This window comes from Camelina sativa, chromosome 11 (genome assembly GCF_000633955.1).
Source record: "Camelina sativa cultivar DH55 chromosome 11, Cs, whole genome shotgun sequence".
NCBI classification, from domain to species: domain Eukaryota; kingdom Viridiplantae; phylum Streptophyta; class Magnoliopsida; order Brassicales; family Brassicaceae; genus Camelina; species Camelina sativa.
Genome location: NC_025695.1, coordinates 34,446,186 through 34,460,557, shown reverse-complemented (window position 1 = coordinate 34,460,557; position 14,372 = coordinate 34,446,186). Strand labels below are relative to the sequence as shown.

Genomic DNA, 14,372 nt, shown 5'->3' with positions numbered 1-14,372 from the left:
ATAAACTAATACAACATATTAAAATTTTATTTAAAATATAAAATATACAAAATTTCGTATAAAAAAAAATTTTAACCAGTGTTATAGCACGAATACTTATCTAGAATCATTAACAATATAAAACTTATAAAATATTTTTTTTTCGAGCCATCATATTTAACGTATGATTTTATTGCATTATCTAAAAAAAAATAAAAACAATTACATAAATTATATTTTATATAAAAATTACAATATAAATAAAATGAATTTCAACTTGTGCTCTAGCAAGGGTCTTAATCTAGTTTAATAATCATTTTGATGTACACGCTCCACAAAAATGTTTAGTTTGGAAAAGATATCATAGTAATATATATATATATATATATATATATATATTCTTTATAAGGCATATATAAATAATATCATGTACATTTCATATATAATTTAATGAAAATTTTATTTTACATACAAAACATTTTATTTTATAACCTACGCATCGCGTGGGTAACTTTCTAGTATACTAGATAAGGATCCGTCCGATGTGCGGGTTTAAAGTTTTATAAATAACGTTATTGATAAGTTTTATTTTTGCAAGAATATACTGATTTATATTCATTTACAAATCTTTTATGTATGTTACCATTGAAAATGTATTTTTTACACCTAAATATATTGTATGTTACAAATACATTCTTTACCACTACCTAGAAAATGTCTGTATGAACACATTAAGTAAACTATTATCTGTTTTTTTACTTTCATTTTTGCATAGTTTTTTTAAATACTAAAATTATTGGCTCAAAAAACATTTTAAATAAAAAAGATATTACATAGTATACTAATCAATGATGTAACATCATAATAGTGTATGACCAACCATGGAGAGAACCTCGGTTCCGCCCTCCTTCTTTATGGAGAGAACCTTGCGTCTAACCTCCTCCACCATGGAGAGAACCTTGGCTCGACCTTCCTCCCTTGAGAAGATAACCTTGCGTCAAGCATCCTCCACCATAGAGAGAACATCGGCTCTGCTTTCCTGATGTGTAGAGAGAACATGTTCATGTATTTTAGCTATCTCAAAATAGCTTGCCCCAGCTACCAATGAAACTAAAGACCATTTTCTAACGTCATAAATTTTTTTGATAATAACTAATGTTAAATTTTCTAATGTATTCGTGAAAGTATCTTTGACACACCATGATGTAGCCTTTGTATATGGAACGCCCCGACTGCCACCTTGCTTAGTGAGCGCCATGTCCACTCCCAATCCATGGGGCCACCTTCCTCAGTGGGCCCCACGTCTATTTTTAGTTTAAGCTCACCCATATCTGACGATCGGTTTGTTACGTTTGGGAGGCTTTAAATACTTACCCTTATAAATCACCATATGATCTTTTCTTATATTTTGTCCTCACTCGCACAGTTCCGACAATCACTTCCCGAAAATTCATCCATCCTGAAACTAATTCAGCTCAAGCATGCTTAATTCTGGAGTTTTCTCATAACCCTTGATCCAAAAGTATAGTTCACTTTGGTGACATAGGTGGCCAAATCAATTCTTTTAAACCTATCTGCAAACCAGGGTGTCACAGTTTCCGAACTCCTATGGATATATCAACAACAATTTATGTTTATCAATCAATCTATCTATGTTTGTTGTAAGCTTGTATTTGATTAACATGTTTTATCTAACCATTAGGTTGATGAGCTTCTATTCTTTATCTCCCTCTGAGATTGAATGAATGGTAACAATTATGGTTGCACCAAAAGGGTCTATGACCAACCAATCAAGGTTGAAAAAATAAATATAATTTGACATAAATAAAGAAATAATAGTAAATTAGAATCACGATAATATATGGATTCTAAATAATTAAATAAAACAATCTAAAAATACTACATTAAATTTTAAAATACAGTATTCGAAAAAGAAGACGCATATATTAATCTTATTTTTGGTTAATACATTAATCTTACATATACAAACTGAAAAAAAAAAAGAGAAAGTAGGAGAAATTTTTTGTTTAAAAAATAAGAAAAATTTCCTTTTCTTTTAAAAAAGTTTTACCAATAGAACAAAGTTGAAAGCAATATTTTTCAATGAAGTATTTTGTAAGATAGAAATGATGAGAAAATCTATATTTATATAGAAGTGAGTATTCACAAAATTTAAATTAATAATTAACTGTATATTTTTCTTAATCTCATTTCTAGTTTTTTTGTAGAATTAATAACATAAAATTAAAAAATAGGTAAATAATGTTATAATTTTAAATTTTGCAAAATATATATATATATATATATAATCTCCTTATAATTATTAAAAAACTTTTAATTTTTGTAATTTTTTAATAAATATATTGTTTCATTATTAATATTGTTAAAACAAAATATTTTGTTTTTGTTGTAATCTCATATTTTTCTCCTATTAAATATTAACTTTTACCCATGTCAAAATTTTATAAACTTGACACATATCAAAATCTTGTTAATGGCTAACTTTCAAAACCCAATTTTATATAATATGATATATATTTAAATTATGTTATATGTTTTTATTGTTTTGCTTTGGATATCAAAGTCTAATAGCAGTTTTATTTATAATAATAAACTGTTTAATGAAAACATAATTAAGAAAAAACGTCTGAAAACTGAATGCAAAAATAAAATCTAAAAATCTGACAAAACACAAAATAATTCTAACAAAATCCGATAAACAAGCAAAACAAAAGGAAAATAATTAAATTTCTAAATAACAATCTTCTCCTGGATTGTCTCCGGTTTAGTTTCGCCGGAAAGCTCCTCAAGTGATATCCCCTTAGGCTCCGGGATTGTAAGATACGTGATAAGCAAGCCAGCAAGATTGATACCACCCATGATGTATAACGTCCTACTCATCCCCAAAGCTTTAACCAAAGCAGCAAACCCGAATGAACCAACCATCGCACCGGCTTTACCTGATGCGGCTGAGATACCGTGACAAGTCGACCTAAGCCTAGCCGGAAAGATCTCAGCAGGGACAATGAACGTAGTTGCATTAGGTCCAAAATTGGAAAAGAAAAAGGTCAAAGAGTAGAAAACCACGAAACCAATCCTGTTAGCTGGTAAGGTCCAATGGTGGTACGGTATAGCTAAAACGAACATGAAGATGGTCATCATCGCGAAACCAATTATCTGAATCCAGTACCGTCCCATCCTGTCGATAAGACCGACAGTGAAATAGTAACCAGGAACGGTGCTGCAACAAGCGATTATGGTTTGAGCCCTAGCGATCATGAAGAGCTCTTGGAGTGCGTTCATGACTTTTGCCGGAGGTAACCATCCAATGGTTGTAAAGATATCCTTCTGGAACAAGTTTTGGCTGTAGAAAGCAATGTCGAGGAGGAACCATGTGGAGGCTGTTCCGAATAGGTGGAGGCCGTGACGGCAAAGGAACTTCTTGGAGAACAAACCAAACTCGTCTGAGGAAACTCTAGCTTGGTCATGCTTCGCGGAAGAGGCTTCGATGTCCACGTTGAGAACCTTGGTCATATCGGAAGCAGCTTTATCAGCGTTCTTGGAAACTAGAGCGGTGTAACGAGCGGTTTCAGGCATCTTCATCCGCCAGTAGTACGTCAAGAGAGCTGGTAAGGCGCCGACCATCAGGATGATCCTCCACACGTAATCCGCCTGTGGGACGGTGGAGGCTGCACCGTCCAATACATAGGCCCGAGATGGAAACTTCCTCTCGAAAAGAGCCGAGACAAGTAACGAAACCCCTCCTGCGGCAAGGATCCCAACTCCTTGCATAGAGAAAACACCTGCTATGAAAGCTCCACGAGTACGTTTGTTGGCATACTCGGACATGATCGTAGCCGAGAGTGGATAGTCACCACCGATGCCAAACCCAAGCCAGAAGCGGAAGAAGCAGAGAGTTACCATGACGGTTTTTGGGTCATTTCCAAGGGAAAGACCAGAACAAATGGAGCATATGGTCATGATCAAGAGTGTCAAACCATAGACTCTCTTACGTCCGAGCTTGTCACCAAGACACCCGAAGAAAATCTGTCCGAGAAACGTTCCGGCGAAGGCCACACCGCTCACGGCCGCAGAGATGCCGTCAGGGAGGCTTCCGGGAGAGGATGAGCCAGGAACCTGATAGTAGATTCGGCCAAGGAGCTTCGTGATGAGGGATATCACGAAGAGATCGTATGAGTCTGTAAAGAAACCCATACCGGAGACTACCACCGCCTTGACGTGGTACCATTGAGTCTTTGCAGCGTCAAGAGCTTTCAAAATGCTTCCATGTTCTTCGTTAGTCATGGCGATATTTTGTTCTGCTCTCTTAACTCTGAAAATAAAATAAAAGTGACAAGAACTGTTACAACATATATAGAGAAAGTTGTTGTAACAAACTAGTAGCAAAATTCTAGTTTATAAGGATTTCGAATTTAGTAGCAATATCTTTCTGCCTACATTTAAGGAAATCAAAACTATCAACAAACTATTCCAAAAAATTAGAGATTCGAGACTTGTACTGAAAAAATGCGATAAAAAATATTTAACACAGAAAGATCATGCCATGGTTCTTTCATGCAACATTCATGATTCATTGAACAAATTAGTTGCCGTAAAGAAACATCTGACTATAGTTGCAAACAAATATATGTATCGAAATTATAACTACATATAATGGACGTACGAAGGTGATTACCAACAAGGGAGATCTCGAAACACTCGTTTGCTTTTGGCTGACTACTGTTGAAGATTAATTGTTAGGGTTTATTCTTTATAGCTTTATATATCTTATAGACAAGAAAATGAGAACACAAATGGCATATTCTTTTAGAAAAAGAATATAATTACCGCGAGAGTGGAAAATTAAGAGAGCATAATGCCATAATTTTATATATAAAAAAAGACAATTTAATCATTTTTGTTGCGATCCATTCTAACAAAGTTGATTCTAACAAACAACAAATATTACCATTAAAAGATTACTGAGAATATTCCCAGTAAAAGAATTACAAACAACAAATGTTACCAGTAAAAGAAATATGATATATATTTTTAGAGTTTTTACACATTAACGAAAACTTAATATTTAGTTATATATACATCATTTTGTAGTAAATAATTTCCAGTAATTTTACACCAATGGTAATTTTGTAAATTCAAAATTTTCAATGAATATATCTTGAAATTTACAATTTCATGTTATATATTAATCATTTCGCTTCACTTTAAGTGATGTTTAGCAAATAAAAATGTGTTTCATTTTAAATAATGTTTTCAACTTTCTTCTATGCAACAAGTTAAATTATTTAATTTTTTTGACCAATCATATTTTACGTTATGTTTTAATTAATTTTATTTAATGGTTTTTTTTATATTAAAGAGGTAAATTAAATAAAATTATATGTTTTTTAATTTGTGCATAGAAACCATGACCATCCGGTCCACCCCTGAGTATTTATTAAAAAAAAATATCGAACCTTTAAATAGATATATTATTTCACGGAATGGTGGTTATTTACTTCGTTACGTTAATGCCTTAATGGGCTGTAAATCGCAAGTTTTTTTTTGCCTGTTAACGCCTGAAGAAGATACACTTGGTTTAATCTTCTAATTTCAGAAGAAACAAAAAAAATGTGAGGCCGAAAAATAAATATGAAATGAGGCCCGAGAAAATATATATATATATATATATATATATATATATATATATTAATTAAGCCTTGCAATTAGAGGAGGAAGCTCCAATCCAGGACGAGAACGTTGAGCCGATTTCGAAAATTGTTGAAAAGATTTCAACAAATTAAACCATAGATATGCAGGATACACCACTTCTTGTAAACATCATACCAAACAAATTAAACGAGACAAAACCAAACATGGCACTCCAAATAATGAAATCAAAAATAGAAAAATACAATTAGTTTCATTGTCACAAATCAGTGACTATTTTTCGTCCGGGCTAACCTCAGTCTCACCAGAGAGTTCTTCGAGGGACTTGCCCTTTGGCTCTGGGACAAGGAATGTGAAGAGCATACCAACAAAATTAATAACACCAAGCATGATCAATGAGTTCTTGACTCCAATACCCGGTGGGTAACCTGCGTCCGTCTTCTTTGGATCCTGTGATTGAGCCGCATAGAGGAACCCGAAGGCTCCAACAATGGCTCCAGCCTTACCTGTCGCGGCTGATATTCCATGGCATGTGGACCTTAGTCTGGCTGGGAAGATCTCAGCCGGGACAATGAAAGTGGTTGCATTTGGTCCAAAGTTAGCGAAGAAAAAGGTGAGGGAATACATAATCACGAATCCAATACGGTTGTCTGGTTTGATCCAGTGGTTGTATGGGAAGGCAATGGCAAACATAAACACCGTCATGAAGAAGAATCCCATAAGTTGGATTGCAAACCTTCCCATGATATCAATAAATGCCACGGTGAACCAGTAACCTGGAACAGTACTACAAAGCGCGATAAGAGTCTGAGCCCTACCAATCTTGAAAACCTCGTGGATGGCGTTCATGGTGTCTGCCTTTGGGATCCATCCGATAGCCGAAAAGATATCCTTTTGGAACAAGTTTTGGCTGTAGAAGGCAATGTCAAGCAAGAACCAAGTAGAAGTACATCCGAGAAGGGGAAGACCATGGCGGCTAAGGAATTCCTTGGAGAACAAGCCATAGTTAAGTCTTGGGTCTTTAACGACATCCTCTGCCCTCTCTTCCATCTCAAGCTCCACTTGTAAAACCTTGGACATGTCTTGTGTGGCCTGTTTGATGTTCTTGGCAACCAAGGCGGTATACCGAGCAGTTTCAGGCATCTTCATACGCCAGTAGAAGGTCAAGGCTGCGGGTATAGCACCAAACATGACGATAATTCTCCAAATGTAATCAGCCTCAGGAGGCGTGGAGAGAAATCTGTCTTCCTTGTAGGTTGGTGATGGGAACTGCTTGTCAAAAATGGAAGATACTGCAAGTGCAACAAAACCTCCGGCCAGGATACCGATACCTTGCATGGCAAACACGGCTGCGATGAATGCCCCACGAGTCTTCTTGTTGGCATATTCAGACATGATTGTGGCTGAAAGAGGGTAGTCACCTCCGATACCGAATCCAAGCCAAAACCTATACATAACCAGTTAAAAAATTAAAACCTCACGTTGCAGTCGATAAATTTATTGATTCACCAAGTGTGTGTGTGTATGATACTATAATTGGATTGTACCTGAAGAAGCAAAGAGTGGTCATGACACCCTTGGCTTGGTTTCCGAAGGAGAGACCGGAAGCGATAGAACACACAATCATCATGATCAAAGTGAGTCCGTAAACTTTCTTTCGTCCAAGTTTGTCACCGAGCCATCCGAAGAATAGTTGACCAGCAAGGGTTCCACAGAGGGCCACACCGTTGACTGCCGCCGCAACATGAGGGGGTAGTGAGCCAGGTTTCTCTGATGCCGGATTGAAGTAGTACAGACGACCAAGGAGCTTTGTCACCAAGGACACGCAAAAGAGATCGTAGGCATCAGTAAAGAAACCCATACCGGCGATAACAATCGCCGTGAAATGGTAAAGTTGCGTCTTCGCAACATCGAGTGCCTTCAGCACTACGAGTTGTTGTTCAGCCATTGCCTTGAGCTCTGTGATAAAAAAAGAAAAATAATCCAATATTTCATGTCATCAATGGTCCCGATAAAATATCCTTAATTATTACTTTTGAAATATTATGGCACTTTCTTTTCCTGTTAATTCTAAGAACAGTGGATTTGACCTTTGGTGTGGCCAAAATTTTTTTTTGATAGGAAAAAGTCTCCTAGAACTTATTTAAAAAAGACAAAAAGAAAAAACTACACTCTGACACGGCGTGGATACGCAGACCCAGCCGCATCCGCCCGTAGCTCTGGCCAAAATTTTGTAAAAGAACAAAAGCTCTAAAAAACTGTCTTGTAGTTTATATTATATCTTAAGAAGAAAAATTAATAAAACCAACATGATAAGTTATTAAAAATAAATCAACGAAGGCAAGTATTATTCACCTTAACCAGCTTTGAAGGAGATTAAGAACTTCTAGGGAGAAAGAGAGAAGATATGTAGGTGACAAGAAATGAACAATTATGTTGGCAATTTATAGAGAAGAAGACTGCGAAGCACATTGAAATAGAAAAAATAATAGAGTATTCTAAAAAGAGAAAGAGATGTGAGCAAACGTGATCGCCTGCTTCTCTTCTTGACTATTTTGCTATTTTGTAAGTCATTTGGGTTTTTATGTCAATAATTGATTGGTTTTAAGCGGCAAAATAAACGCTGTTGTCTTATAGTCTAAATTGGACGTACATGATTAACCATATGCAGATTATTATAAGTTTTACAATTTGAACTAGATGGTTATCCGTGCTTTACTGCAAGGGAAAATGTTTACGTAAGTTTTACTGTAATTATCAAATTACAAAAATAACAATAAAAGTTTTATTTGATTTATTTTATATATTTTAATAATTTTTTACATCTAATTTACTTATTTTCATATTTTAATTTTAATCCGTCTTAGTACATAATACAATGTTTAAGCTCGTGAATTATATAAATTTGGTAAATTTAAAAAGAAAATAAAATCTATTAGGCTTGGGCATTCGGATACCCATTCGGATTCCTATCGGATTTTTGGATTTTTAGATTTAGAGGTAGAAGACCTGTTTGGATACTTCTAGACTTCGGATTTGTGTCAGGTTTGGATCGAGTATTTTAGATTCGGATTATCCAAAGTTCTCAAAACTCAAATTTTAGTATCCAAATTTTTCAAAATTATTCAAAAATACCCAACTAAAAATTTAGAGTATTTTTTTTATCCAAATTTACTAAAAAATAGTTTACTCAAAAATATCTAAATAGCCAAAAATATGAATTTTTTGGACACTTACATTATTAAAATTATAAATATTACTAATATATTATTATCATATAATAATATTGTGGGTATATTTGGGTACCCGTTCGGATTCGGTTCAGATCAGATTCGGATTCGGGGTTTTGGATTTAGAGATTTGATACCCGTTTGAGTATTTTAAAACTTTGGATACAGGTTTGGATCGGGTTTTTCGGATACATATCAGATCCAGATATTTTGTCCAGAACTAAAACCCTTATTGAAGCGGTTATGTTTAGAAATCTCGATTTAACTTTTTAATTTATTTTTTTAGTTGTATATACAATATTGAATAAAAATATAAAATTTGCGATTTTTTAGATTTTAATAAAATGTCATTACGTTGATGTGCAATATGAAAAAATATTTAGTACATTAGATATAATTTTTTATATTTTAAAAATATAAGTAATGTTGTAGACTTGTATCTTAGTTTTAAAATATATATATCATTATTAAACGATTCAGGGATAAAATTATTTAATCTTAGTTTTATAAATAAAATTAAGTTTAATAATTGTTCTAAATAGTTTGTTATTGTTTCCTTAAATTTCTGAAACAATAAAAGAAATCTGTTAAATAATTTCAAAAATATTAGTTTATTATTTTTATAAACTAATATAAATTTTTTTTATTAATTTTTAAATTAATTAAAATAAAATGATATTTTTGTAATATGCCACATGAAAGTAATGTTAAATTTTTAACAATATTGCTTAAATAAATATATAGAAATATGAGCAACTTTCAAATTAGAACCTATCCATTTGTAATATTAAATTTCTAATTCTAGTATTTTGATGATTTCGGATTCTTGGAAATCGGAATATTGTATTTATGAGTTGACGAAGATGCATTGCACCTGCAAATTGAGAAAAAAAAAATTATGAGTTGGTATAATATTTGTTTCCCCCTAATTTATGGTAGCTCAAGTGGTTGAAGACATCATAATTCAAGTTTTTTTCCATGGTGATATTAACCATGGGGGAGTACTACCGAAGATGCCTTAGCACCAGAATACCTAGTTTTGCCAATGTTTGTGTAGTTGGGTCATAGGACTTCAAGATAGCAAAAATAAATTTTCAGAAATAGCAAAAAAATATGGTATACCAGTTTTGCATTGTATATTTTACATCAATCAACTGGTATACCATATTATAAACTGACCTCTACCTATTTAATTGAAAGCCGAAAACTCACGCTAACAAATATAGTTTTTATATATTTCTGTCTGATTCTGACTTTGCAATTATTGTTTTAAAGATATATAAAAGTTCATTTAACGAAATCAATATAATGAGTGTTGTAAATTCTTAATCTCACCGCTTCTTTAAGTTATATGTTTTTATAATTTTTTTCATTGTTTTACAAATGAGGAAGTTAAACATACTGTATTAAGTGTTCTAGAAAAAAAAAAACATATTAAGTGTTCTCAATCTTTCAATTTTCTACGTAAAATTGTTGTTTAACTCCCTAACAATTAGTTCTCCTATAATATCGTTCAACTTCAACAGAAAGCAAAATCTTGTTAAAGTTAATCAGTTGAACTAATATTTTAAATATAAAACTTAATTAAAATAAAAATTTGGGGTTTTGGTCTTTCTACATAAACTTTGTATCAATCTAGAAATGAGATACGATAGTAGTTTATTGAGTTATTTTACCCAAATTTGTGTCAATCTAGTGAATTTTCACTTAAATATTTCAAAAAAAAAAAATCTCAAAATAACTAAAAATCGAAGGAGTAATAGTATAGTTTACCAATATAAAGTCAGAAAGATTCCGAATTTCTAAATCGATGTACTTTTTTGTTTTGTTTTCGGGTACTCGAATCGAATCGTTCAACTCTAATAGCTGACATTTGAGGAGTGACAATCTGGATATATATTGTCATGAAGATAAGTTATTTATTAGCAAAAGTCAAAATCATTATTAAAATGAAGCATATTCGCAAAACATAGGATATTCGCGAGGGCATATGCAGATATACTCGATTTAATATACAAGTTCTTGTCTTAGTGGACTTACATAGTTGTTATCTTATTTTATACATATATACAGCCAATTTAAGGATTGATTATCGACCGATCCAACTGATACCAAAAAATAAAATATTATTTGGTTTAAATTGATTCATTGTTTGCTTTGTAATTTATTTCTTCCAACAAAAAGGTAAATAAGTGGAGACTTTGATCATATGTACATAAAAATAGTTTATATGCTTAGTTTTAACTAAAGATAGACTTGATTGCGTCTTATAGAAGCAAATAACAAATTAATCAATACCATAATGAACACCAAGTATCGATCGATTACAATTTGTCACACAGAAAAACAAAAGTAGAGTTGCAGATTACAATATCACAACTTTCACGTCACGCATGGCACAGAAAGTAAAAAATCAATAAAAGAAGAATTAGCAAACAATATGATAGCATGATTATTTATCAACCTCAGCCTCTCCGGAAAGTTCTTCTAGGGACTTGCCCTTGGGCTCAGGGACGAGGAATGTGAAAAGCATACCAATAAAGTTAATAACACCAAGCATGATCAATGAGTTCTTAACTCCAATGCCTGGTGGGTATCCAGCATCAACCTTGCTCTTGTCCTGTGGTTGAGCTGCGTATAGGAACCCAAAGGCTCCAACGATGGCTCCAGCTTTCCCTGTCGCGGCTGATATACCGTGGCATGTAGACCTTAGCCTGGCTGGGAAGATCTCAGCAGGGACAATAAAAGTGGTTGCATTTGGACCAAAGTTGGCAAAAAAGAACGTGAGAGAGTACATAACCACGAAACCGATACGGTTATCCGGTTTAATCCAATGGTTGTAAGGGAAGGCAATGGCAAACATAAACACAGTCATGAAAAAGAATCCCATTAGTTGGATTGCAAACCTTCCCATGATATCAATGAACGCGACTGTGAACCAGTAACCTGGAACAGTACTGCAAAGCGCGATGAGTGTCTGTGCCCTAGCAATCTTGAAAACCTCATGGATACCATTCATGGTGGCTGCCTTTGGAATCCATCCGATTGCCGAAAAAATATCCTTTTGGAACAAGTTTTGGCTGTAGAAGGCAATGTCAAGCAAGAACCAAGTGGAGGTACACCCAAGGAGTGGAAGCCCATGGCGTTTCAAGAATTCCTTGGAGAACAAGCCATAGTTGAGTTTGGGGTCATCATCCCTTTCTTCAACCTCAAGCTCCACTTGTAAGACTTTGGACATGTCTTGTGTGGCTTGTTTGATGTTCTTGGCGACTAAAGCAGTGTAACGAGCAGTTTCAGGCATCTTCATACGCCAATAGTAGGTCAATGCAGCAGGTAGAGCACCAAACATGACAATGATACGCCAAATGTAATCAGCTTGAGGGGGAGTTGAGAGAAACCTGTCTTGCTCATAGGTGGGCGATGGGAAATTTTTGTCGAAAATGGAAGAAACTGCAAGTGCCACAAAACCTCCAGCCAAGATACCAATGCCTTGCATGGCGAAGACGGCGGCGATGAAAGCCCCACGAGTCTTCTTGTTAGCGTATTCAGACATGATTGTGGCAGAAAGAGGGTAGTCACCTCCGATACCGAATCCCAACCAAAACCTACGAACAATCGTTTAATATTTTAGACCTCATCAGGTCGAAACCTGACTGACCCTTTAAAGCCACTATAAAACTATTGATAAACGATGCGTATCATAAGTGGGTTACCTGAAGAAGCAAAGGGTGGTCATGACACCTTTGGCATGGCTTCCGAATGAGAGACCCGAAGCAACAGAGCACACGATCATCATGATCAAAGTGATACCGTAGACTTTTTTCCGTCCAAGTTTGTCACCGAGCCATCCAAAGAAGAGCTGACCAGCAAGGGTCCCACAGAGGGCCACGCCGTTAACCGCAGCCGCAACATGAGGGGGAAGGGAGCCAGGCTTTGCTGACTCTGGATTGAAGTAGTAGAGGCGGCCTAGGAGCTTGGTGACCAAGGACACACAAAAAAGATCATAGGCATCCGTAAAGAAACCCATACCGGCGATGACAATAGCTGTGAAATGGTATAGTTGCGTCTTCGCAACATCTAGTGCTTTTAACACTCCAAGTTGTTGATCGGCCATCTCAGGTTTTTGTCTCCCCTGCATTCACGCACAAAACTTTAAACTTTTGCGATGATATATTTTTTTCTTATATGTGTGTATGTAATACTATATATATAGGGTTTTAATATGTTATATGAAGACGTTCTGATCCTCCGGTCGGATAGGAGTAAAAACTAGGTTGACTCTTTATCAGGGTCATTTAAGAAAGACAAACGAGAAAAATGTCTTTAATTAGGAGACAACATTTTTTTGTTTCTTTTCTGAAAGATTTCTTAGGAGACAACATGTTAAATTACTAGTCTACTACATTATCTTATATAAGCTTCTAAAGATGATGTTAAAAGTAAAATATCTGTATATATACTAACCTTCTCGACCGTTAAGTTAGTAACCTGTAAGAGGGAGAGATAGAGAGAGAGAGAGAGGGAGAGGAGAAAGAGAGACTGAAGAGATTGTACTGTTGGAATGAGTGAAAAAATGTTGGGAATTTATAGAACATATGTGGGGTTGATATGCGGTATCTTTTAGGAGGTATATACTCTCTTGCTTTTCCCGCACGGCCACACGCACAGACACATATATATATATACACTATAATGTTAGCAAAGTTTGTTTATTTAATTAAAAATGCTAGTTTCAAAAAGTGGTATTGGTTTTTGGGAATATTTGTTAGATGTTCATTAAAACTTGTTAATAATGTGTTTTGGTCAATTACATAAAAAATTTCTCTGTGTTCATATTTATTTTTAGAAAACATTTCTTTTAAGTTGAGTTTATTAGTTTTTGAAACAATTCAAGCTGTTTTTTTAACGTAATATTTAATTAGTAATTTCATACTCACTAACAAACCTAGCAATATTCAATTCAAACAGCAGAAATAACAACAGTAATAAACCATCAACTATCTAACAACGAACTCCAATAACGAATAGCAAATTATTATTCCAACATAAACCAATAAAAAATCAACTAACAAAGTCTTAAAACATTAAACCAACATCCTAGTAATATTTTAACGACCCGACTCTAGCAACTTAACAGAAGTCAGATATCAACCAAGCGAGCCACTAGAACATCATTTTCTTTATCGCCTTGTTTACAAAATCACGTTTTGCGTTTACCTGCACCACAAACAACAACTGAGATGCGTGGGTATTATCACAAATACTTAGTTATGCGATCCTCCCATCTACTGGACTATACACAAACAATACACAAATGCAAGCAAATCAGACAACTCTGAACACATGCGTCGTCGACGCGCCCTTGCATCAATCGACGCAAAGGTGTTGCATCGGTCCCTAGCTGCGTCGGCCGATGCACTCGTTGCATCGACCGATGCAACCTTGCGTCTCCATAAAATTCCTAGCTGCGTCGACCGATGCACTCCTTGCATC

General features: G+C 34.6%; 3 protein-coding genes across 3 annotated transcripts; all 3 read right to left on the bottom strand.

Moving 5' to 3' along the window:
• On the bottom strand, positions 2,667–4,725 carry LOC104725127 (probable inorganic phosphate transporter 1-6). Its single transcript, XM_010443732.1, has 2 exons — positions 4,676–4,725; positions 2,667–4,312 (listed from the first exon to the last, which is right to left on the bottom strand). Exon 2 carries the CDS (start codon positions 4,282–4,284, stop codon positions 2,731–2,733), a length of 1,554 nt encoding a protein of 517 aa, XP_010442034.1. The 5' UTR covers positions 4,285–4,312; positions 4,676–4,725; the 3' UTR covers positions 2,667–2,730.
• LOC104725126 (probable inorganic phosphate transporter 1-3) lies at positions 5,749–8,101 on the bottom strand. Its single transcript, XM_010443730.1, has 3 exons — positions 8,005–8,101; positions 7,197–7,608; positions 5,749–7,096 (listed from the first exon to the last, which is right to left on the bottom strand). Exons 2-3 carry the CDS (start codon positions 7,595–7,597, stop codon positions 5,923–5,925), a joined length of 1,575 nt encoding a protein of 524 aa, XP_010442032.1. The 5' UTR covers positions 7,598–7,608; positions 8,005–8,101; the 3' UTR covers positions 5,749–5,922.
• LOC104725125 (probable inorganic phosphate transporter 1-3) lies at positions 11,332–12,999 on the bottom strand. The gene is made up of 2 exons (XM_019232427.1): positions 12,593–12,999; positions 11,332–12,484 (listed from the first exon to the last, which is right to left on the bottom strand). Exons 1-2 carry the CDS (start codon positions 12,991–12,993, stop codon positions 11,332–11,334), a joined length of 1,554 nt encoding a protein of 517 aa, XP_019087972.1. The 5' UTR covers positions 12,994–12,999.

Coding starts and splice junctions, on each gene's coding strand:
- LOC104725125 (XM_019232427.1), bottom strand. CDS start 12,993: ATGGCCGATCAACAACTTGGAGTGTTAAAAGCACTAGATGTTGCGAAG. Junction 12,485..12,592: donor ACCACCCTTTGCTTCTTCAG/GTAACCCACTTA, acceptor GATTGTTCGTAG/GTTTTGGTTGGGATTCGGTA.
- LOC104725127 (XM_010443732.1), bottom strand. CDS start 4,284: ATGACTAACGAAGAACATGGAAGCATTTTGAAAGCTCTTGACGCTGCA.
- LOC104725126 (XM_010443730.1), bottom strand. CDS start 7,597: ATGGCTGAACAACAACTCGTAGTGCTGAAGGCACTCGATGTTGCGAAG. Junction 7,097..7,196: donor ACCACTCTTTGCTTCTTCAG/GTACAATCCAAT, acceptor GGTTATGTATAG/GTTTTGGCTTGGATTCGGTA.